The sequence below is a fragment of the Chionomys nivalis genome, chromosome 8 (assembly GCF_950005125.1).
Source record: "Chionomys nivalis chromosome 8, mChiNiv1.1, whole genome shotgun sequence".
NCBI lineage: Eukaryota > Metazoa > Chordata > Mammalia > Rodentia > Cricetidae > Chionomys > Chionomys nivalis.
The window spans coordinates 95,423,819-95,448,624 of NC_080093.1; the positions used below are offsets into that span (position 1 = coordinate 95,423,819).

The 24,806-nt window shown below is 47.5% G+C and overlaps 1 protein-coding gene across 2 annotated transcripts in view; it reads left to right on the forward strand.

The window, feature by feature from the left end:
* Positions 1-15,468, forward strand: part of LOC130879199 (folate receptor alpha) — a 52,592-nt gene extending 37,124 nt beyond the window's left edge. The window contains exons 1-5 of one of the 2 annotated variants that reach the window (XM_057777453.1): positions 2,889-2,985; positions 9,735-9,889; positions 14,343-14,531; positions 14,667-14,802; positions 15,109-15,468. In XM_057777453.1, the coding sequence (XP_057633436.1) occupies positions 9,743-9,889; positions 14,343-14,531; positions 14,667-14,802; positions 15,109-15,389 (753 nt within the window). In that variant the 5' untranslated portion in view covers positions 2,889-2,985; positions 9,735-9,742 and the 3' untranslated portion in view covers positions 15,390-15,468. Of the gene's footprint in view, positions 1-2,888; positions 2,986-9,734; positions 9,890-14,342; positions 14,532-14,666; positions 14,803-15,108 lie in introns of those variants that run through there. The other variant, XM_057777452.1, reaches the window with a different exon arrangement.
* Positions 15,469-24,806: the final 9,338 nt, after the last annotated feature.

Sequence of the window (24,806 nt, forward strand, 5' to 3'; positions counted from 1 at the left end):
AAATTGGGAGCATGGGGACCTTGGGGGAGGGTTGAACGTGGGAGGGGAGAGGCAGGGAGGAGAGCATAGAAAAATGTAGAGCTTAATAAGTATCAATAAAATAAAAAAAACTTTAAAAAATGAATTTAAAAAAAAAAGAAACAGCAAGGAGTCTGTAATCCCAGGATGCTGCTCCTGGATGCCTGGCTGAAGGACATCAGCCTTGCAGACAGAATCCAGTGTGTCCACAGCTGAGGATGGGCGGTGTGAAAAGCATGTGTGGGCTGACACTCAGAAAAGCTCAAGATCCTCTCCCCCTGCCATCTGGAGGCCTTTCTTACTCCATGGTCCTTAGTACCCTGCTGGGGGAACGGGGTGGGGAGCGGCAATAACCTTCCGTTATTACTGCCTGGTCACAAGGCTGGGCAGGAAGGAAAGTTGGTGGTCAGTTTTGCGGCTAGTAAGCTGCTAGCTCAGGGAGATACTCCGTAGACTGGTTTCTCCCTAGTGGTCAAATAATCCTAGAGTTTAGGCTCCAGGTGGATACAACACCTCAAGATCCAGGGCAGTATTTGTTAAGAAAAATCCTCTCCGCCGGCGCACAGAAATCCAATCATGCCAAATCAAACTGAGTTAAAATGCACATGACCGGGATGCTGGGATTTGGAGTCCAGACTAACGCAGCTCCCAGGCGAGGTGGGGGGGAGGTCGCTAGGATGGATGCCAGGGGCTGGGGTGACTCCCAACTTACTATCACATTGTCTCAAGCCTGCACAAAATATCAAAGTTAAAGTTGGTCACCGGGTTCTCCAGCATTCCTCAGCCCCTACCTGTTACAGGCTCCTCCTGGCTGGCACACCCAGTCCCCTGCCTGAAACTTCTGCCCAGGAGCTGGGCTGCCCTTCCCTCGGCCACTCTTCACTGTGTAACTTTGGCTGCCCGGGTTCTTTGCTCTTTTGGTCTGCTCATTTCCTGGTTCTCCCTCTCTTCCCTCCCTCTTCCCCAGGCCTGTCCAGCTCAAGGCCATGTTCGCTCTGGACCCCTCTGGCTATGCTCTGCCTACAACGACCCTTCTCCTCCTCCACACCTAGGAGCAGCCACGCCCTTTTTATTTCTTTTGTTTTGAGACAAAGTGATTCTGTGTAGCCCTAGCTGCCCTGAAACTCACCGCGTAGACCAGGCAGGCCTTGAACTCAGAGATCTGCTTGCCTTTGCCTCCCAAGTAATGGAATTAAAGGCGCGCACGCCCCCCAACTATTTCTTTCTTTTTTGTTCAGGCAGGACTCTGAGTGTAATGATTCAGCCACACAGCATGGCTGACACTTCCGGGTTCTAGGGCCAGGTATGGGGACAAGCCCTCAGCCAGAAGTGCCTAGTGGCCCCGGGGAATCTTAAAGGACCCTGTGTGCCCCACGTGTGACATGGTTGCATCACCTACGTCTGACGCAACTGCGTGAGCACTTGTGCTTATGCGTGAACTCTGTCATCTGCGGATGCTGTAGCACGTCGTCCCCCTGTGCGCATGCGCTAGGCAGCCCTTAAAACCTGGATGCACCATCTTCAAGCTCTCTCTGCACACTGGTACCCAGGCCCCTAAAACCTACCCTCCAATAAACTCCTAAGCGGGTTTGTTGCGTGTTCTGCGTTTCCTTCTCACTTGCGCCAGGTAATTTTAGTAGGGGTTCACACAGGCCCTGAGCTCAGTCTTCAACTCAAATCCTCCCTAGAGAGGTTACTTATTCAGAAGCTGTGGTGCTCAGGACAGCCCCAGGGGACAAACTTCACTTTTCAAGAGAGGAGCCGTAAAGGGCAGTTAATAATCAGCCCCCAGGTCAGAGGCAGGTTCCCTCTACCCAGGTCCTCCAGCTTCAGTCTTGATAGGTACCTGGTTCTCCCTTCCCCAATTAAACAAGAAAGGAGGCTCTAGAGGTCCTCAACCTATTGTGATCTTCAAGGGACAAACATTCCTGGGGTATCACAGGATTCAGGTTCTGAGGCCATGAAGAAGGCCTGCCAGACAAGAGGTCTCCAGGAAGCTGGTCTCTTTGGAGGGCATTCCTCTTCGGCTGATTTTTCTCCAGAGGCCAAATTGCCTCCTTTCCTTCCTCCTCATCCTCTTTCTCCTTCCTTTTTTTTCTTTCTCCCGGTATTCACCAAGGTACTGGCCTCTATTTCCTTACCTAAAGTTCTGTTTAGAGCCACAGGCTGGCATCTCCCAGCCTTCTCTGGGGCCACACACACGGGTACCTGATCAACAGTCTGTTTTCTCCTGCTCAGATCTCCCCACTCCCTTTTCCAAAGGCAGCACCACCCTGGACTCCTGAGTGGGGGACAGACATGAGGGAATTCTGTTTGGGCTGCAGTGGGAGGGGTTAAAAGAGCTCAGGTCCTGAAAGGACCACAAAGACCATAATAGGAGTGGGAGGTGAGCGAGGAGAGAAGGGAAGGGGCCTGGCTTTCAAACCACTGAGGCTCCACGAGACGGTTTTGTGAGTGGAAGAGGAGGAGGATTGGGTTGGTGGGGCTGGACGTTGGAAACCTGTGTCTTGTGATGATCCTGCCCGTGGCTCTGATGTGGTTCTCTGGGTCTCATTCAGTTCATCTGTAGAAGTGGATGTGACCATCTTTAAGGGTTCAAGCCACAAAGGTTTAGTTTTTGGTTTTAGGACTGAGTGACTTCACAGGCTTTTTGTTTGCAGCGCTGGGGGTTGAACTCAGGGCCTCACGCATGAGAGACAAGTCCTTGCCATACACCCTCAGAACCAAACCAGGGCTATCCACTCCATCTCTCCAGAGGCCTGATTGGCGCTGCTCATGTGCAATAATTAACAACTGAGTGGCCTTCGCCCAGCCTCAGCCTCCATTCCTGGGCTTCATTCCCACTGCCTGCTCCACAGCCCCGTCTCCTAGGCCACTAAACCTCAGCAGTCTCCAGGAACGAAAGCAAAGGAAGCCTAGAGCAGAGCGGAAGCCTGACCCAGTCCTGAGAGCTGCTTCCGTTCCCAGGTATTCCGACTGTCTTCTCATTAGGGACCACATACCCTAAGGTACCCCCGGCCTCTGTTAAAGGGTTTGCTGAACTGGAAAGGCGTCCTGTATGCCTGAAGTCCAGAGAATCCAGAGGTGTACACTGAGGCCCAGATCAGAGCATGACCAGTGTTGCCCTTCAGCCAAGTGCAAGGTTCTTAGCTCCCAGTCCGGGGGCCCCTAAGTGTTGCATGGGGCAGTTACGGCAGGGGCGGTGTCACAGGTGGACTAATCAGAAGTGTGACTTGAAAATGATGAGCTTGCGGAAAGCAAGGCCCAGGGGGGAAAGGAAAAAGGGACCATTGGCTGGAAAAGATCCAAGGAGGCGGGGCTGGGGGACTCAGCAGGAACTTGGGACATTTTAGCAATTTGTAGCTTTTAGCAGGGGGAGGGGTTTGGGGAAGGGTCAGACTTGGGTGGGTAATCCTTGCTGTTGGATTTATACGCTTGCCCCTCAGTCAGGTTCAGTTGGTCGCACATATATGAAATTGGCCATTGTGATTTTTTTTTCTTCTACGTTTCCTCTTGTGGTCCTTTGCGTCTGCTTTCCGCATGGTCAAGCAGGAGGTGGAGAGAGGTCTGGGCTGGGCCCAGCTCTCCGAGCTTTAGTCTGTGCTCCAAGCAGGCAGGGCTGTTTGACCCCGCAGGAGCTGAAGACGACACACCTAGTGTTCCAGCAGGACTGATTTCCCTGGCCTGCTCTTGGAGATCAGAGTAAGTAGATCAACAGAGGTATAGCTGGGTCCTGGAGAGAGTGACTTCAGAGAGATTGTGATAAACCATTGGAATAAACTGGGCTGAGGCAAGGAGATTAAAAGTTCTAGGGCTGGGCAGTAGAACGAGCTCAAGATCAGCCTGGAGATTTACTAAGAGCGAGTCACGTGGCAGTGGCCGCACCTTTAAACCCAGCAGAGGCAGGTGGGTCCCTGTTTGAGGGCAGTTTGGCCTAGAGTGAGGTCCAGATAGCCAGGGTTGTCATGAAAAACCAGAAAGAGCCGGGCGATGGTGGCGCACGCCTTTAATCCCAGCACTCGGGAGGCAGAGGCAGGCGGATCTCTGTGAGTTCGAGACCAGCCTGGTCTACAGAGCTCGTTCCAGGACAGGCTCCAAAGCCACAGAGAAACCTGTCTCGAAAAAACAAAAAACAAAAAAACAAAAAAAAAAAAGAAAAGAAAGAAAAACCAGAAAGAAAATAAATTCAAAACACAAAGTTAGTTTAACAGTGGCTTAGGAGGCAGCGATCTCGTGCAGAGTGCGTTCTGTGGAGAAGAAAGAGGAGAGTGCTGGAGGGGCCTCCCAGCGCAGGCTCGCCCCAGCCTTGCTAAGCCATCTGATGAGACTCCCGTCAGGACACACAGTTTTGGGGACTTTTTGTTTGTTTGTTTGTTTGATTTTTTTATGTTGGGATCTCACCATCCCAGGCTGGCCTCAAATTTGGTATGTAATTCAAAATGACTTTGAATTTTTGATCCTCTTGCCCCTAAATTCTGAGGATCTACTACCAACTGAGCTGTTTCCAGTCCGAGGATACCAAGGTCATTTCTGTTTTTCCGGAGACAAGGATTTCTCTGTATACCCTGGCTGTCCTGGATCTAGTTCTGTAAACACGCTGAGATTTACTTGCCTCTACCGAGATTAATGGTCGTGCCCAGCACAGCGGTGGGTGGGCACCATGTTCTAAGGTAAATAGGATAATATGGAGACAAGATACAGCTGGAGATGGAAAAGCCATAAGCTGAGGACATGACCACTCCAAGGCGCTGGTGAGGGGAAAGCTGGCTGGAGACATGATTTCTCTGTGTAACAGTCCTGGCTGTACTGGAACTCACTCTGTAGACCAGGCTGGCTTCAAAATCACTTGAGATCCACCTGCCTCTGCTTCCCCGAGCGCTAGAATTAAAGGCTGAGCCACCACTGCCGGCTGAGGGGAAGATTCATTGTAGCTATGAGGGAGAGTCCAGCCAGGGGAGTCCAGAGAAAGGAAGCAGTAGATTGAGTATGGCTGATTGGACTGGGCGAGAGGAGAGAGCAGGAGAGCAAGGCAGGAGCAAGAGGGAAGGGGATGGAGAGAGGAAGACAGAAGAGAAAACAGCTGAAACACCAGGAATGACCAGAAGGGAATGAGAAGGGGGAGGGATGCCCAAGAGCTAGAGAAGGTTAGGGTGGGGGCTGGGTAAGCAGAGCTACCACCCGCTGGTAGCGCTCCTGCTGCTCCTTCCGAGCAGGGAGGTCAGCGGCTTAGGTATGTTAATAGGCACCGCGGACAGCCTTTTGGCCTGAATTTCTTTTGTACTTGACAGGAAATACATTTACTTTATCAACTCTTGAATGACACAGACTTGGAGGGAGGTGGAGAGGGTTTGTGGGAAATAAATTTGGAACATTTTAGCAATGTGGAGCATTTTGAGGGGGGCGTGGACAAGTACAGACAGTCCCTTCCGAAAACCCAGTGCCTAAAGTCAAAGTCAGAAGATAGTAAGGTGGGAGCCAGCCCCAGCTCTGTGGGAGGAGCCAGACTCAGCTCTGTGGGAGGAGCCAGACCCAGCTCTGTGGGAGGAGGCTCCGAAGCCTCCTGGGATCTAGTCTGTCCAGCTGACTGGCAACTCCCCCAGGTCACTGAGCCCCTGGGAGGGGCCTGTTCAAATCCTGAAAAGAAGGAGAGAAAAAGCCTAGGCGGGGCTGCACTTGCTTATAGTTCCACCTCTGTAGGAGGTTATTCCTTGGGGTTTCTTTTCTGTGGTCCTGGCTGTCTTGTACTCACCAGGCTGTTCTACAGAGATCCGCCTGCCTCTGCCTCCTGAGCGCGGATTAAGGGCGAAAACTACCACTGTTTGGTTTGAGTTTGGGATTTCAAGGCTAGTCTGGGCCCCTAAACAAACAACAAACAAAATTCCACAAATCTTCAGTTTATCTGCAGCTTCTTAAGGATTTTATGTTAATTAATTAATTTATCCTTCTGTCATATATGACATCCTGACCTCAGTTTTTGGTGGTTGGTCGGTCAAAACCACGGCGGGTTCCCCTCTGTCCTCTCTGCCCAGTCCTTCTCCCCCTGTTTTGTTTTTTGAGAGAGGGTCTCACTGTGTTATCCTTGGCTGTTCAGGAACTCACAGAGTTCTACCTGCCTTTTCCTCCCCAGTGCTGGGATCGGTCTGTACCACCGAACTAAATTACTTTATTTTAAAGCTTTTATACAAAGTCATTTGGCATCAAAATCCTACTCGCCACTCTTGTTGGTTTAAGGCACACATCTTGTGAGTTCAAGGCCAGCCTGGTCTACATAGCAAGTTCCAGACCAACCAGGGGTACATAGTGAGACCCCGACTAAAACCCAAAACAAACAAAACAGAATTCTCTGAGTTAGTTTACTGGGGCTAGACTGCTCGCTTTATCTGAAAGCCACCGGCTCCCAAGACTGACAACCTGAGCTCAATCCCTGGGTTTCTTACGGTAGAAGGAAGGCATTGTGGACTGGCCTGGGTGACAAAAGACACCATGCAGACACAGCTTCAGAGAGGAGTTTGAGATAAAGATAATGGGGAGGAAGGGAAGGGAGAGATGGGTGGTGTCAGAAGAGGAGAGGCCTATGCCAGGAGGCGGAGCTTGTCTCCTAAAGGGACCTTTGCACTGCGCACAGTGGGACTGCTTGCCACAGGCCGCAGGGTGACTGTGCCCAAAGGGCCAAGGTGAATCTGAATACTAACGGAAGGAAAGAAATCAATCCTGAAAGTCGTGCTTTGACCTTCACACACATGACAAAGTAAGAATGTATGTGTACCCAAAACAAACTAGAAAAATAATTGTAAAAAAAAAAAATTTAAAGAGAGCTGGAGAGATGGCTCAGAGGTTAAGAGCACCTGCTGCCCTTCCAGAGGACCTGAGTTCAATTCCCAACAACCACATGGTGCCTCACAACCATCTATAATGAGATCTGATGCCCTCTTCTGGCTTGCAGGCATACATGCAGACAGAATATTGTATACATAATAAATAAATAAATCTTTAAAAATAGAGAAGAAAAAAATTGACCTTAAAAAAAAGGGGGTGGGGGTAGCCAACTGGTAGCACACACCTTCAATCCCAGCACTCAGGCAGATCTTTGTGAGTTCGAGGCCTGCCTGGTCTACAAGAGCTATATCCAGGACAGCCAGGGCTATTACGCAGAGAAACCTTGGCTTTTATTTATTCCTCCTTATAACACAGATTGATGGATGTAACATGAACATCATATCACTTTTATTAATTTTAAAGCCACGTGTTTATGTATAGCAATGCAATTTATATATTTAATAAGACTATGATTGGCCGGGCAGTGGTGGCACATGCCTTTAATCCCAGCACTCGGGAGGCAGAGGCAGGCGGATCTCTGTGAGTTCGAGACCAGCCTGGTCTACAAGAGCTAGTTCCAGGACAGGCTCCAAAGCTACGGAGAAACCCTGTCTCAAAAAAACAAGAAAAAAAAAAGGCTATGATTGATATTTAATGTAAAAAAAAGAGATAATTAATGTAGTTTAAAACATAATTTGTTAATCCCACTGGGTGAGAATAAGACCACTACCACAATTTTTGAACCAAATTTGGAGCAAACTTTGTTAAATTCTTGCCAGTCCGATGTACACTGTCCAGATTCATACCCAGAGTATGGCCCTGAATCACATTAGATAGGGTCTTGAAAAGGCAAGACCGCCCCAAGGCTAAGTACTTCTGCCTTTGTCCAGTTAGGGGCCAGCATATGTCCTGAAGTACTTCCTGTCAAGGTACATCTCTCCCTCTTTTGGTCAAGTGTTGTGTGACTGGGCAGCCACACTCTAGAAGTTATCTGTCCTTGGGCAAATGGGGCTTACGGGTAGAGGTAGTTTGTTTTATAGATCCCTTAAACATGATAGTTTAAGTTTAAAATTGAGGGAAGGAGAGACAGTTCATACATTAAGATAGTGTTATGACCGAGTTAATTACCCCCCTCCCCCAAGAAACTCCTTGGAACTGGATTCCAATGCAAAGCACAAGAGGGTTTTTAATATACAGACTCGAGCGAGTATGGACCACACCACCACACCAACGCCCGTGTTTGGGGTTGGGTAGGGAGGGCATAGAGTAAGGTAGTTTCTGAAGCCATGGGTCAGTTTTGGGTGTGAAACGCTACCAAAGAGTCGTTCATAACAGACAAGGTATCTGCGAGGACAGCGTGCCTCCTAGGAACATCTATCTGGACCTCATTAAACTTTATGGCCCTGTTTCCTAGCTCCTAATTGGCTATTTCTAAGGTATCCATTTAAATTCTACTATCATAGCACATTTCTGGAGCTGAGATTGGCCCCCACTCGTTATATAGCTTAAGATGAAACCCTTCTTTAAAATGGAGTTTGCAAAGTCAGGGCCTCACAATAGCACTGACTGCTCTTTCAGAGGACCCACGTGAGATTCCCTGTATTCTCATGGTGGCTCATAACCATCTCTAACCTCAGTCTCAGGGGATCTTATGCCCTTTCCTGGCCTCTGCACCTCTGCATGCATGCGGTGCATGAACATACATGCAGCCAAAACACTCATACACATAAAAATAAATTATTCCTATTTATTTATTTATTTATTTATTGGTTTTTCGGGACAGGGTTTCTCAGTAACTTTGGAGCCTGTCCTGGAACTAGCTCTTGTAGACCAGGCTGGCCTCACAGAGATCCACCTGCCTCTGCCTCCCAAGTGCTGGAATTAAAGGCGTGCACCACCACTGCCTGGCAAAATAAAAAAAATTTAAAAAATCAATTTTTTAGAGTGGGTCAATGTGACAAATGCTTTTGGTGACTTTGTTGTATCTAGATACTCTGCACTGTGGGCAGAGTGGAATTAAAGAAAGGCCAGCGCTCACAGTCACTGCTTCCGTGGAATAACACATTTTGGATTCTTCCGTAATGCAAAAGTGGTTCTCAGTCCTTCAGTACACAGTTGAGTTCGCAGATATCTGGGAGTGGGGGAGAGTATAATGAAGCTGAAGTTTGGGGAATTAGCTTTCTGTCCTCCTTCAGGACTTACGTTCTTCTGGTTAGCTCCTGTCTCACCATCTAGGTTTTGTTTTATTTTGGTTTTTGTGGATTTTCAAGACAGAGTTTCTCAGTGTAGCCCTGGCTATCCTGGAGCTAGCTCTGTAGACCAGGCTAGCCTAACTCAGAGATCCACCTGCTTCTGCCTCCGCAGTTCTGGCTACATCATCAACTAATATTATATATACTCTTGGCTTCCTCTCTAAATTTTTAAACCTTTTGCCCACACCTAAACCTGGATTACCTTTATCACCGTTTTTGCTGTTGTTATTTTTCAACACAAGAGTTTCTCTGTGTGTAGCCTTGGCTGTTCTGAAAGTAGCTCTGTAAACCAGGTTAGCCCCTGTCTTCCAAGCGCTGGGTTTAAAGGTGTACAACACCACCTCCCTGCAACCTACATCACTTTTTATCAAATCTTAGAAAATTTCAGCTCTGAAACATTTGCCTCCAAGGACTTCGAGTATGGGAGTGGGCAGACTCTAATTGTTTTTACAAATAGCCATCTCTTGTTTTTGCATTGCCTTGTTTGAGTCTCACTGAAATCGAAAAGGCCCAGACGAGTGACTGTCTGTCTCCAGGGCGTCTGGGAAGACTGAGAGGAGGAGGTGACACACTGTCCATGAGAGCAGGTACCGCCCACTGGAGCTGAGCACACTCGTGGAGGTGCTCTGACCATAGCTCTCCCCGCAGGGTCTGCCATGGCTCACCTGATGACAGCGCAGTTGCTGCTCCTGCTGATCTGGGTGACCGAGTGTGCCCGGGCCAGAACCGAGCTGCTCAATGTTTGCATGGATGCCAAGCACCACAAAGAGAAACCAGGCCCTGAGGACAATTTACACAACCAGGTAGGACGATGGGTGAGGCCTGGGGTGACATGGGGCTGGTCAGGAGAGGGAGGTGTTTAGCCCTGGTCTATGGTGGAGGAGACCGGCTGCTCTCTGGACGTGGGCGACTTTGACTGTACATATTGACTGTCAATCGGCAGTGTAATGCTGTTCGCTTGGTGTCTTGGGAGCTGGGTTTTGACATTGCATAAACAAGGAAGTCAGCTCAGGGAGAAGTTTGGGAAATGAACAGGCAGACCATTGTGGTAGTTTTAAGTGTGTAGGTTGAGGAAGATTCCTCTGGGGTCTCAGGGAAGAGGCTGTGCGCTGCTAACAGTTGCTCTTTTCGGTCATAGCTATGAGACTGGTTGATAAGCAACTGGATCAGGCATCTAGAAAACATCTGGACTAGCCCTCGCCCATGCAGGGCTGTGTTGTAACAGATGTTTGCCATAACCCATTTATTATCCAAAACCCACCTAAACATTTAGTACAGTAAGTACAATGCAGCTGTAAAGTAAAACAACAGAGACAGGAGGACAGTCTGACCCTGACACTTTACAGTCAGGAGCGTGTCTCAAAAAAAGCCTAAACTAAGGACCAGAGAGCTGGCTTTTGCAGAATACCTATCATCCCCATAGCGGTTAACAACCATGCACAACTCTAGTTCCAGGGGTGCAGTGCCCTCTTCCGAATCTGCAGGCACCAGGCATGCAAAGGTCACGTGCAAAACACCTAAAGTAAATAACACTGATAAATGAATAAACAAATATATAGGGCTGATGAGTACCTGCACAGCATTCTAAACTGAATCCCTAGCACTACATAAAAACATCTGTAAACTGAGCAGTGGTGGAGCACGCCTTCAATCCCAGCACTCAGGAGGCAGAGGTTGGCAGATCTGTGTGTTCTAGGCCAGCCTGGTCTACAGAGTGAGTTCCAGGACAGCCAGGGCTACACAGAGAAACCCCGTCTAAAAAAAAGAAAGAAAGAAACCAAAAAACTGCTTGTATTGGCACATAGCTGTAATCTGGAGGGGTGGAGGCAGGACAATCAGAAGTTGAAGGTTACCCTCAGCTACATAGCGAGTTCAATGTCAACCTGGAATACATGAAACCCCATCAAGAAAGAAAGGGAAAAAGACAGAGAAAGAAAAACAATTTTTTGGGGGGGGGATGGCGGCGATGACAGGGTTTTACCATGTAATTATGGCTGGCCTGAAACTCAGTTCTGCCTACCTCCTGAGTCCTGGGAGTAAGGGTGAGAGCTACCACAGCAGAGAGACATTGTAAAAAATGAAAGGAAACCAGCCTGTTCTACAAGAGCTAGTTCCAGGACAGGCTCCAAAGCCACAGAGAAACCCTGTCTCGAAAAGCCAAAAAAAAAAAAAAAACGAAAGGAAAGCAATGTGTACTGCTTCCTTCAACATATAAATGAGCATGACTCTGTGATGAGAGCCATCACAGTTCTATTCTTTTTATGGGTGTTGCAGTTCCTGCAAAGGCCAGAAGGTAGCATTGGATTCTCCATAACCAGAGTTACAGATGGTTGTATCGGCTTCCATGTGGGTGCTGGGAGCTAACCCAGGTCCTCTGCAAGAACAGCAATGCTCTTAACTGCTGAGCCCTATTTGATGTTTTTGTTGTTGTTGTTGTTGTTGTTTTTTTGGTTTTTCGAGGCAGGGTTTCTCTGTAGCTTTGGTGCCTGTCCCGGAACTAGCTCTTGTAGACCAGGCTGGTCTCGAACTCCCAGAGATCCGCCTGCCTCTGCCTCCCGAGTGCTGGGATTAAAGGCGTGTGCCACCACCGCCCAGCTGTTTTTTGTTTTTTAATAACATTTTAAAATTTTTTCTTTGAGAATTTCATACACGCATTTTGATCCTATCTGGCAACCTCCCTTGTGTTCTCCCACTATTTGTTGTTGGTGTTGTTGGGTTTTTGGTTTTTGGTACAGGCTTTCTCTGTTTAGCCCTGGCTGTCCTGGAACTCACTCTGTAGACACCACCATTGCCTGGCTCCTTTTCTTTTCTTCTTTTCTTTTTTTTTTAAAGATTTATTCATTTATTAAGTTTATAGTATTCTGTCTGCATGTATGCTTACAGGTCAGAAGAGGGCACCAGATCTTACTGCAGATGGTTGTGAGCCATGTGGTTGCTGGGAATTAAACTCACAACCTCTGGAAAAGCAGTCAATGCTCTTAACCGCTGAGCCATCTCTCCAGTCCAAACAAAACAAAACAAAAAGATTGGCAAACTTTATGTTAAACAACAGCAAAAGATCTGAATAATGAGTGTTGGTCCTGAACGGGGAACATAGCTCGCGTGAATGAAGTCGTTTCCTATGTAATGATGCAAATAAAAATGGTGTAGGCCTTAGACTAGAGAAGCCCTGTCTTGAAAAACAAACAAATCTTAAAAAAAAAAAAAAAGCAAAAACATTTGAGTACTAAGTTTTCAAGGCCAAGTGTCTTCTTCCCTTACTGACCAGTATGCCCCTGTTTACATGGCCTGAACTATCCTCCGGGTTTCTGTCATTTCCTTCAGTGAGGTCTAACCTGACCATCTGGTGGCACTGCAAGTCCAAATGCCTTTCTATTGTTGTTTTTATCATTTTATCCCTTATCTCCTAGAAAAGTGCCTGGCTTAGCTTGGATGGGGCTTATAGTGAAGTCAAGTGAACTAAAACCTGGGTGTGCTAACAGCCTTGGAGTGTTAGATCTGTCTGTGAGTGCTGGGTTAGCCTGGTCAGTCAGGGAGTGTTAGAGTGTTAGATCTGTCTGTGAGTGCTGGGTTAGCCTGGTCAGTCAGGGAGTGTTAGAGTGTTAGATCTGTCTGTGAGTGCTGGGTTAGCCTGGTCAGTCTGGGAGTGTTAGACCCCTCTGTGAGTGCTGGGTTATCCTGGTCAGTCTGGGAGTGTTAGAGTGTTAGATCTGTCTGTGAGTGCTGGGTTAGCCTGGTCAGTCTGGGAGTGTTAGAGTGTTAGATCCGTCTGTGAGTGCTGGGTTAGCCTGGTCAGTCTGGGAGTGTTAGAGTGTTAGACCCGTCTGTGAGTGCTGGGTTAGCCTGGTGTACATGGTGAATTCAACTCACCAGGGTTACATAGCGAAAACTTGGCTTAAAAAATAAAAGCTGGATGTAGAAAAAGCTGGGTGTAGTGGCTGTAATCACCACTTGAGAGGTAGCGTGAGAAATGAAAGCGTTTAAGGTCATTCTTGGACTCTGAGACTTTGTCTCAGAAGAATAGGACTAGGGAGAGGGTACTTGGCTCACAAACAGGAGGACCTGAGCTTAATCCCTAGGATTAAGTAAAAATGCCAAGCAGGAGGCAGAAGCAATGTTGTTATAGCTCCTGCACTGAGGAGATACAGACAAGTGAGTCCCCGTGCTTAACAGCAATTAATAGAGCTTAACTTGTGATTTCCAGGCCTCCAAGTAGGTAGATAGACTGCCTGAAGTTGTCTTCTGACCTCTGCACATGCGCGTGCGCGCGCACACACACATACACACACAGAGGCACATGTGCATAGGAAAAAAAAACTGAAAGAAGCAATATATGTTAATTAATGATTTTTTAAATTTTTTTATTTTATTTATTTATTTATTTATTTATTTATTTATTTTGGTTTTTCGAGACAGGGTTTCTCTGTGGCTTTGGTACCTGTCCTGGAACTAGCTCTGTAGACCAGGCTGGTCTTGAACTCACAGAGATCCGCCTGCCTCTGCCTCCCAAGTGCTGGGATTAAAGGCATGCGCCACCATCACCCGGCTGATTTTTTTTTATTTTTTGAGACAGGGTTTCTCTGTTATAGCTCTGCTGTCCTGGAATTCACACTGTAGAACAGGCAGGCCTTGAACCTGCCTCTATCTGATCTATCTGCCTCAGTCTCCTGAATGTTGGGACTAAGGGTGTGCCCCACCACACCCAGTGTGAATTGGTGAATTTTTAAGATTTTTATTTTTATTTTATGTGTATGTTTGCTTGCACGTATGCATGTATATGCATCATCTTTGTGTCTGGTGCCCAGAAGGCCAGAAGAGGGCATCAGATCCCTTAAAATGAACAACCATGTACCCACAGGGAAACTAAACCCTGATGTTCTACAAGGACAGAAAGTGTTCTCCAGGTCTCGTGAGTTAATGACTTTTGTAAGGATTGTACCTCTTGGGCTTCTACGGTTGGTCAGGGCTCAACAGCAAGTTTCCCTGAATGATTGACTAGGCAATCAAGGAGTTACAAAGGGCTGGGCTGGGTGGTCGTACTGTTTAATCCCACCATTTGGGAGGCAGGGGCAGGCAGATCTCTGTGAGTTTGACGCCAGCCTGGTCTACACAGTGAGTTCCAGGACCGCCAGGGCTGTTACACAGAGAAACCCTGTCTCGAACCCCCCCCCCAAAAAAAAAAGTACAAGGCTGCTGCATGTGGAATATTCTGTCTGTGCTGGCCATGGACTTGGCCCTGTATCTCCCGCCGCGCAGTGCAGTCCCTGGAAGAAGAATTCCTGCTGCACCGCCAACACAAGCCGGGAAGCTCACGAGGACATTTCCTACCTGTACCGATTCAACTGGGACCACTGTGGAAAGATGCCATCGAAATGCAAACGACACTTTATCCAAGACACCTGCCTCTATGAGTGTTCCCCTAACTTGGGACCGTGGACCCAGCAGGTATGAGTGTCCCCCAAAGCCAACAGAGCAGCTGTGCTCTCTAAATATCTCTACAGGGTCTGCCTCCTGCACCAGGTCTACTCAGGCTGCGGTTCTGAGGTTCCTGAGCTCAAAACCTTCCTCATCGTCTCGCAGGTGGACCAGAGCTGGCGCAAAGAGCGAATCCTTGATGTCCCCCTGTGCAGAGAGGACTGTCAGCAATGGTGGGAGGACTGCCGCACCTCTCTCACCTGCAAGAGCAACTGGCACAAGGGGTGGAACTGGACCTCGGGTAAGGAGTACGTGGGCGCGGGCGCGGGCGGGAGGTGGGGACTGCACCTCGGGTAAGGAGTAGTGGACAGGAAGGGAGGGGCTGGACCTCTGGCAAGGAGTACGTGGGCGTTGGCAGGAGGTGGGGGCTGCACCTCGGGTAAGGAGTACTTGGGAGGGAGAGGTGGGGCTGGACCACCGGTAAGGAGTACGTGGGCGGGAGGGATGGGGCTGGGCAACTCTTGTGTGACGATCTGGGATTCTGACGCTGGCACAACCAGAGATAGTTCTAGGCACGGTGGCTAAAAGTCTTCCATGATTTCTCTAGGGTATAACCAGTGCCCTGTGGGGGCCTCCTGCCAGCCCTTCACCTTCTATTTCCCTACACCTGCTACTCTGTGTGAGGAAATCTGGAGCCACTCCTACAAACTCAGCAACTACAGCCGAGGGAGCGGCCGCTGCATCCAGATGTGGTTCGACCCAGCCCAAGGCAACCCTAACGAGGAAGTGGCGAGGTTCTATGCTGAGGCTATGAGTGGAGCTGAGCTTCACAGGGCCTGGCCACTAGTGTGCTGCCTGTCCTTAATGCTGCTCGGGGTGTTCAGCTGAGTCCATTCCTCTTCTGATGCCTGGGGAGCTCCCTGCCTGGCTTAGCCTCTCACCTCCTAGCCTTCTTTGTGGTGGGACCTCTGACAGCCTGCTTAAATAAACCAAACATTCAAAATCTGTCTTAAATTATTTGGGTATGAATTGGAATATAATTATTTTGCCTCCTCCTTCCCACTGATTGAAGTTGTTTAAACTTGGTTAGTTCCCTGTTCTGACATTTTCTGTGGGCTACTCAGACAGACTTCATTTTCCTAAGCCATGTTCCTAGTTCTTGACTTCATTTTTCATATGAACCCTAATTTATAGCCAAGCCCAGGATTTTGCCTCATTTATTTATTTATTGTTTTTTGAGACAGGATTTTTCTGTATAGCTGTCTGTCCTGGAACTTGCTTCGTAGACCAGACTGACCCACAACTCACAGAGATCCACCTGCTTCCCAAGTGCTGGGAGTAAAGGTGTGTGCCAATACATTGGCTAAGGATTTTGCCATTTTAAATCGAACCCCAGCAGGACTAACCACTCAGTGATGTCCTCGGCTCTCTAATGGAAGAGCAGGAAATGAGAGTGTCCCCCAGGTTCTACACTTGATCTTAGCCAAAGGTCCAAAGGTGATCTCAGCTTGTCATATGAATCGGAGGGGAGAAGGAAAGGAGAGCCGCACCCTCTTTACTGTCTTAGGTTTTATTTTGAGACAGGGTCTCACGTAGTCCAAGTTAGCCTTGAATTCATCTTGAGCTACAGATCCTCCTGTCTCTATAAGTATTGGGATTACAAGTACCACACCTGAGCTAGGCAATGCCAGCACACGCCTTTAATCCCAGCACTTGGGAGGCAGAGGCAGGTGAAATTGCTTGATGTACAGGGTGAGTTCCTGGACAGCCAGGGCTGTTACAGAGAAAACCTGTCTCCAAGAACAAAACAGAAATATACCACACTGGACTTCTAAATTTTAAAGTTTGTTTCTCACTTATTATTAGTGTGTACTATGTGTGTCTATGGTGTGTGTGTGTCCCCATCCTTGCCGGGGTGCTCACGTGAGAAGAGCTCCAAGAAGCTCTGGGTGCTGAGAAATAAACGCAGGTCCTCTGGAAGAGCAACCCGAGCTCTAGAGGGCTGAGTCCTAGGCTCCCGGCAGGGGAACTCTGATAGGACTGGGAGGCGTGGCCTTGCTGGAGGAAGTATGTGCTCCTGGGGGTGGACTTTGAGGTTTCAAAAGCCCATTAGGCCCGGTTCTCTCTCTCTTAGTCTGTGGATCAGGATGTGGCTCTCAGCTACTGCTCCAGTGCCATGTCTGCCTGCCCCCCCATGTTCCCTGCCGTGATGATAATGGACTGACCCTCTGAAACTGTAAGCAAGTCCCCAATTAAATGTTTTCCCTTCTAAGAGTTGCCTTAGTCAGGGTGTCTCTTCACAGCAATAGAACAGTGACTAAGACATTAGCATCTCTGTGAATCTGGAGTTCATCAGCAGTGAACTTCCAGGCTCCACCTGTCCCCACTCCCCAGGAGAGACTGCAAGCACCATCTCAGCAGTCTAGCAGGAATGTGTGTGTGTGTGTGTGTGTGTGTGTGTGTGTGTGTGTGTGCGCGCGCGCACATGCGCACGCCCTTTCGACCAGAAAAGCGCACTAGCTCTCCTGGGCTGGAGTTAGAGCAGCTGCGAGCAACCTGTTGTGGGTGCTGACCTTGGTCCTCTGGAAGAGCAGCAAGTGCTCTTAATGACTAACGCAGATTCTCCGTCTCTTACGCTAACATTCCTAATATTCTAATAATCCAGAGTTTAATACAACATTTATTTCTCGATTAAGCTATTGTGTTGACTGTGGATTTTTAGGGAGCTCATGCTACTTAACTGGGATCCCAGGGTGACAGATAAAGGTGTCCTATGGTGGGGGAGTTGGTCCTATCTTATCACACACTGCATGAGATGAGACAAGAGAGCTTGAATTCTGGAGAAGCCCTTCATACCTCTGCCACCTACCAGTTCTTTTATTGCCAAATGAGGTCATGACCAAGCCCAAAATCCAGGAATTCTAGAAAATATCATAATCCTACTAAGTTCCAGAAGGAACAGAAAACCACCTGGTCTGTCAAACAACCCACGGCCACTACAAAGACCTTACCTCACTTCTGGAATGGTCTCCCTGACAAAATCCCCGAGGAGACAACTTAAGGGAAGACCGCGTGTTTCACTCTCCTTTTCAGGGAGTTCCACTGTTTCTCGGTTTCTGTGGAGGCAGAGAGGGCGGTGGGAACTCATGGTAGAGGAAGCTGACCACTAATCTTGGTGCCCACAAACAGAGCAAGTGACTTCAGGGCACACTGGTGGCCCACTCCCAGCTAAGTCCCCTCCTCCTTTCCACTGCCTCCCAAGAAAGACATTGGGTTATTTGTTTTTGTAGCTTGTTTATTTCGAGATAGAGTCTCACTCTGTAGTTTCAGCTGCCCTAAAATTCACATGTAACCCAGGTTGGCCTTGAACTCAGGACAATCGCTCCATCCAACTTGCCATATGATGAAGCTATCAATGGATGAATTCATTTTTAGGAGAGCCGTCATGGTCTAATCCTTTCTCAGTATAACTTCTAACAGAGGTCCAAGCTTTCAACATGATATTTTTTAAATCAATTTTTATCTACTTGAGAAAAGATCTTACTAAATAGCCCTAGCTGACCTCCTTTGTTGGCCAGGCTAGTCTCAAATTTACCGAGATCTGTCTGCCTGACTCCTAGATGCTGGGATTAAAAGTGTGCACCACCACTGCCCGGCTGTTAGTCTGTTTTTTTATGTGTGTATATATGAATGCATGAATTTATATGAGCGCAGGAGGCCAGAAGAAAGGTCAGGTGCCTGGAACTGGAGTAACAGCCCCATTGTGGCCTGCATGTTGGGTGTGGTACTAGGAACCAAACCCCGGTCCTCTGGCTGTGTTCAGCCAATGAACTGTCTGTTGAGCTCCAAGTTACTAGTGCGACTTCTCAGTGCAATCCCACTGGAAAGGGGTAGTTCTGGGACCTGCACAAATGACTCCATCAACACAGAAGGGGAGGCAGAGGGAGCCTAATCTCTGAGTTCGAAGCCAACCTGGTCCATGCAGTAAGTTCCAGGGCTATTATAGTAAGATCTGTCCCAAAAAATGAGAAAGAGGCCCCCGGGGGAGGTTTGGTGGGGGGAGGGTGGCAGTTGAGACCACCAGGGTGAGGTGGAAACAGTCCAGGAAGAACTCTGTTCCCAGAGCAGGCTCTAGACAAATCCAGTTGGGACATTTAGGGGGGTTGCCTACTGACCAAGGACTTTAAAAGAGAATGTTTATTCCAGCTGACACAAGTATAGCCTGCTAAATTGAGGGTTACAGACCAGAGCCGGGGGGCAGGGTGGAGAAGACTGTATTGTATGACTGATCAAAAAAAATTATATATATATGAAGTACATTACCCAAAATAACAGGATCTTAACCACAATCACATCTCCCTCAGTAACTTGACTCAGCCCTTTAAATTATTCCTCGGGAGAGCATCTCTCTCCACGTCCTCTGCCCAGAGGCTGCAAATTCTCTGGAAACCCTCAGAGTTTGACTCACCCAAGTGTTACTTTAAGGCAGTGATGTCATTTACATGAATTTGTTTCCTGTCAGCAAATTGTGGGAGGAATCTTTAAATAGACAAGAGGGGAGAAGAGAAACCACCTATAGAAGGTATCAGATGGTTGGGGCAGCCTGTTCATTTTCAATACCAGAGTGAAAAGAGGCCAGGCACGGTGGTGCGCCTCCCTCCCCAGCACACGCTGTCCATCCTGGAGGCTGAGGTAGGTGGATCCGAGTTCAAGGCCAGTCTGGTCTACAGGGTGAGTTCCAGGACTCCAAGGCTACACGGGGAAACCCTGTCTCCAAAAACAAACAAGCACCCCTCAAAAACCAACAACAACAAACAAAAACCAGAATGAAAGAGAAGAAAGTTTACTGGGATGTGACAGCATAAACCTACTGTCCTTATGGGCAGTGATGCCCAGCACTCGGAGGCAGAGGCAGGCGGATCTCTGAGTTTGAGGCCAGCCTGGTCTATAAAGTGAGTTTCAGGACAGCCAGGGCTGCACAAAGAAATCCTGTCTTGAAAAATAAAAATTTAAAATTAAAGTAGACCTACTGCCCTAATTTGCTTTCTCATCAGGATCACAGTCTCTCAGGAAGAGCAGTCAGGGCATAAACTCAACTCAATAACTGTTAATCCCAATAATCCAAGTCATCATGTCCAATTTAACGGAAGAAAGTTTTTGTTTTGTTTGGTTTTGTTTTTCTGTGTAGCCCTGGCTGTCCTGGAACTCACTCTGTAGCCCAGGCTGGCCTCGAACTTGCAGAGATCTGCCTGCCTCTGCCTCCTTAGTGCTGGGATTAAAGGTGTGGGTCACCAGCCGGGCGTTGGTGGCGCACGCCTTTAATCCCAGCACTCGGGAGGCAGAGGCAGGCGGATCTCTGTGAGTTCGAGACCAGCCTGGTCTACAAGAGCTAGTTCCAGGACAGGCTCCAAAACCACAGAGAAACCCTGTCTCGAAAAAAAAAAAAAAAAAAAAAAAAAGTGTGGGTCACCACCGCCGGGCTAAAGCAAGCTTTTTTATTCATGTACATGGGCTGTCTCCTCCTAAGGCAGAGTTCGAGAGGCCAGCATTGAATGTGGAAAGACAAGGATTTTATAGCTCAGGGGTGGGAGGGTTCCAAGTAGGGGGTTTGGTGGAAAAATAGGTGGGTTTATAGGAGCAGAACATGGTAACATGTAAGTCCTAAGGACTCCCTGAAACAAAGACATTGTTGCAAGTTGGGCATAACAAGGTAGTCATAACCACAGGTAGTCACAACAGAGTAGTGGCAGGGGGTCATATAACCTTCTGAAACAAAGGTAGGGTTGCAAAAATGGTTACAAACAACTTTTTGAAATGAAGACATGATTATCATTTCCTGAAACAGGCAGAACAGAACCATTTGTAGTTAAGGTTACAAATAGGGCATAGTCTAATCCTTGAGAAACACTGGTTTAATCATAAACAGGCATGGATCTAGTTTGTCTTTTCTATAAGACAACTTTTTTTTTTTTTTTTTTTTTTTTTTGGTTTTTTGGTTTTTCGAGACAGGGTTTCTCTATGGCTTTGGAGCCTGTCCTGGAACTAGCTCTTGTACACCAGGCTGGTCTCGAACTCACAGAGATCCGCCTGCCTCTGCCTCCCAAATGCTGGGATTAAAGGCGTGCGCCACCACCGCCCGGCCTCTATAAGACAACTTTTAAGCTGAAGATGGAAGTAGGCCGGTTCTTTAGAACCTTGAGGCAGGAACTGAAATAGAGGATGTGAAAGGGTGGTGCTTAATGACTTGTTCCTCATAAACCAGACTTATTGGCATAGAATTTCAATTCCAGAACTCAAGTATCAGAAATTCAAGGTCAGGGGGCTGGAGAGATGGCTCAGCGGTTAAGAGCACTGACTGCTCCTCCTGAGGACCCGGGTTCAAATCCCAGCGCCCACATGGCAGCTCACAACTGTCTGAAAATCCAGTTCCAGGGGATCTGACACCTTCACACCAATGCACATAAAATAAAGCTAAATAAACCGTAAAAAAAAAAAAAAAAAAAAAAAAAAAAGAAATTCAAGGTCAGGGCTTGGAGTGACGGCTCAGTCGGCTCAGTCGTTAGGAACATCGGTTACTAGTGCAGAGAAGCAGGGTGTGATTCCCAGCTCCCACACGGTGGCCTGTAATGGTCGGTAACCCCAGTCCTAGGGAATTCAACACCCTCTGCTAGTCCTTCAAAGGGATTGTATACCTTTGTTCCCAGGCACACAGTTAGGCCAAACACTCATACACATAACATAATAAAATAATTTAAAAAATAAAAGAAGTTCAGGGCTGGAGAGATGGCTCAGTGGTTAAGAGTGGTGGCTGCTCTTCCAGAGGTCCTGAGTTCAATTCCCAGCACTCACATGGCGGCTCCAGGGGATCTGACACCTTCACATCACTGCACATAAAATAAAGTTAAATAGCCGGGCGGTGGTGGCGCACACCTTTAATCCCAGCACTCGGGAGGCAGAGGCAGGTGGATCTCTGTGAGTTTGAGGCCAGCCTGGTCTATAAGAGCTAGTTCCAGGACAGGAACCAAAAAAGCTACGGAGAAACCCTGTCTCGAAAATCCAAAATAAATAAATAAATAAATAAATAAAGTGAAATACATTTAAAAAAATAAAAATAAAAGAAGTTCAATATCATTCTCAGCCACATACCAAGTTCATGAGACCTTTGCCAAATTGTTTTTTATATAACCCAGGACCACCTACCCCAATAGTTAATGACAACTTTTGCTTGTTTTTCTTTTTTATTTTTGGTTTTTCAAAACAGGGTTTCTTTGTGGCTTTGAATATTTATTTATTTATTTATTTATTTATTTATTTATTTATTATGTATACACCATTCTGTCTGCAGTTCAGAAGAGGTCACCAGACCTCATTATAGATGGTTGTGAGGCACCATGTGGTTGCTGGGATTTGAACTCAGGACCTTTGGAAGAACAGGCGATGCTCTTAACCACTGAGCCATATCTCCAGCCACTTCTTTGTGGCTTTGGATCCTGTCCTGGAACTAGCTCTTGTAGACCAGGTTGGCCTCGAACTCACAGAGATCCACCTGCCTCTGCCTCTCGAGTGCTGGGATTAAAGGCCACCACTGCCTGGCTAATGTTTGTTTTTCAAGACAGGGTTTCTCTGTGTAGCTCTGTCTTAGAACTTGCTGTGTAGACTGGGCTGGCCTTGAACTCACAGACATCTGCCTGCTCGTCTCCCAAGTGCTGGGATTAAAGGTGTGCTGTGTTTCAAAACAACTGGCTGTTTTCAGTTGAGTGGTAGCATGCTTGCTCAACAAACACAAGTCCCTTAGTTCAATCCCTTGCAGCACAAACAAGAAAAAATAAAATAAAAGTGACATCTCCAGAGCTGGGGTCCTCCCACCGGACTATGTTAGAGCATGATCTGAACTATGTTAGAGCATGATCAGGACTATGTTAGAGCATGATCTGACATCTTCAGAGCTGGGGCCACTCCCACTGGACTATGTTAGAGCATGATCTGAGAATTTGACATGAGTCAGCACAAAGGCAAGAAAGCAAGCAAGGAAAAAAAACTTAAAATAACAGACTTTTTGAGAAGTGAAAGTTCACTTTTAGTTTGAGTAAGGACGTAAAAGCTGTAGTCAGGGGAAAGCACAGGAAACAAAAAACACTTTTATTTCCCCATGTTAAGAATAGACTACACTCTAGGTGACCAATATCGTTTAAAGCTTTATACTTCTTAAAATAGAAGTGATCTGAGCCAGCACTACCAGAAGGGCAGAGGAAGGACACCTGAGAATCTGTCCTTCCCCAAAGCAGCAAGAACCATGGCAAGTGTCGATGTCAGATTTTCCAAAACTCTCAAAATCAACCAAAGCTTTCAAAAATGGAAGGAACAGCCGGGTGGTGGTGGCTCACAGCTTTAATCCCAGCACTCAGGAGGCAGAGGCAGGCGGATCTTTGTGAGTCGAGGCCAGCCTGGTTTACAGAGTGAGTTCCAGGACATCAGGATATTACACAGAAAACCCCTGTCTCAAAAAACAAACAAACAAAAAAAACCCCCAAACAAACAAAAAAGTTTTACTTTGTTTTATATTATGATGTTAATATGAGATCATGAGCCTAGGAAACAAAGGGAAAGGTTTTGATTTAATGATGGGCGTGTTTGTCAGTTGCGCTGGTTTGTTTCTTGTCACAAGACAGAGCCGTCGGGAAAGGGGACTTTATAAGAAGGCTACTGGCCTGCAGACAAGTCTGTGGGACTTGATCAATGACCCGAGTGTGAGGGCGCAGCCCATGGGAGCAGTGCTGGGCTGCTGGTCCTGTCTGTGCAGGGAAGCAGGCTGAGCAAGCCGGAAGTAGCGTTCCTTCATGGTATCTCTCAGCTTGAGACTTCCCTTCATGATGGAAGGTGGGCACTGCAAGATGGAATTATTTATTTTATGTGCACTGGTGTTTTGCCTTCACGTATGTCTGCGTAAGGGTGTCAGAAACCCTGGAACTGGAGTTACAGACAGCTGTGAGCTGCCATGTGGGTGCTGGAATTGAACCCGGGTCCTCTGGAAGAGCAGCCAGTGCTTTCAACCACTGAGCCATCTCTCCTGCCCCACCAAGTCGTTTTTGGTCATGTGCTTTATCATAGCTATAGAAAGCAACTGAGACAGAAATTGGTACCAGGTATTTGTGCTACATGCATACATACATCCATACTCAGGCACACACACACAACTATATAAAAATTTTTCAAACCTTAAGCAAAAGCAGGCAAGCAGGCTGAATCTCAGTAGGCACAGTGTGCCTTGTGTGGTATTTTTACTTGTTTTTTGGAAACTACACATTAGAAGCTTTCAAAATCAACAGTCTCACTGCTGCAGCTGTGAAAACCTAGATCCTGGCAGCCACTAGAGGGGGCAGAATGGGTTTGGAGCCTCCCCAAAGCCCTGTCTGTAGATCGCACTCTGATCTACAGACTGCCCCCTTAAAAGTCTCATTCATTCCAGGTGCCGTGGCCTGTGTGTGAAGTCCCATCTACTGATTAGTTGAACTTGGGAATTAGGGGCCAGCCTGGCAAATATAATGAAATCCTGTCTCAAAGCAAGTAGAATAAAATAAGTAAACTTAGCTACCATTCACAGGGCTAGTCTTTATTTGACCCTGCTTGTAGCTCACATGGTGAAAAATTCTATGTTTGCACAAACCATCAGCAACAAATTGTTTCACCTTCCAACTGTCAAAGGCAGGAAGAAGGAGAAGGGAAACATGAGGCTAACCAAAAGACTTAAAGGGAAAGAGATGTGTACAGGGCCCTTTGAAAAGCTCTGGAGCATCCCTGGGGATCTAGAAGTCCAGACATTAATTCACTAACCTGAATGTCTAGGAAGGCCTGAGAAGACACTCAGCTTCAGGGATCCCGAGGCTGGAGGGCATTGTCAGGAAGAGAAGGTAAAGGCAGAGCCGGCTGCCAGAGCACTGAACGACTGGTACAACCGACATGCAGAGCCCAGAGGAAGGGGAGGAAGCTTATGGTTTGAGGCACACAAGGAATTGCCAGTTTGATTATTAGTTGACTTTTTTTGTTTGTTTGTTTTTCGAGACAGATTTTCTCTGTGTAACAGCCCCTGGCTGTCCTGGAACTCACTCTGTAGATCAGGCTGGCCACGGACTCACAGAAGTCAGCCTGCCTCTGCCTTCCGAATGCAGAGATTAAAGGTGTGTGCCAACATCGCCCGGCATATTAGTTGACTTATAAGTTAGCCAGGCAGAAACTTCAGTGAGCACGCAGGACAAAGAAAATAGATTTTATAGAATTATTCTATGAAAATCACTAAATAAACAGCCA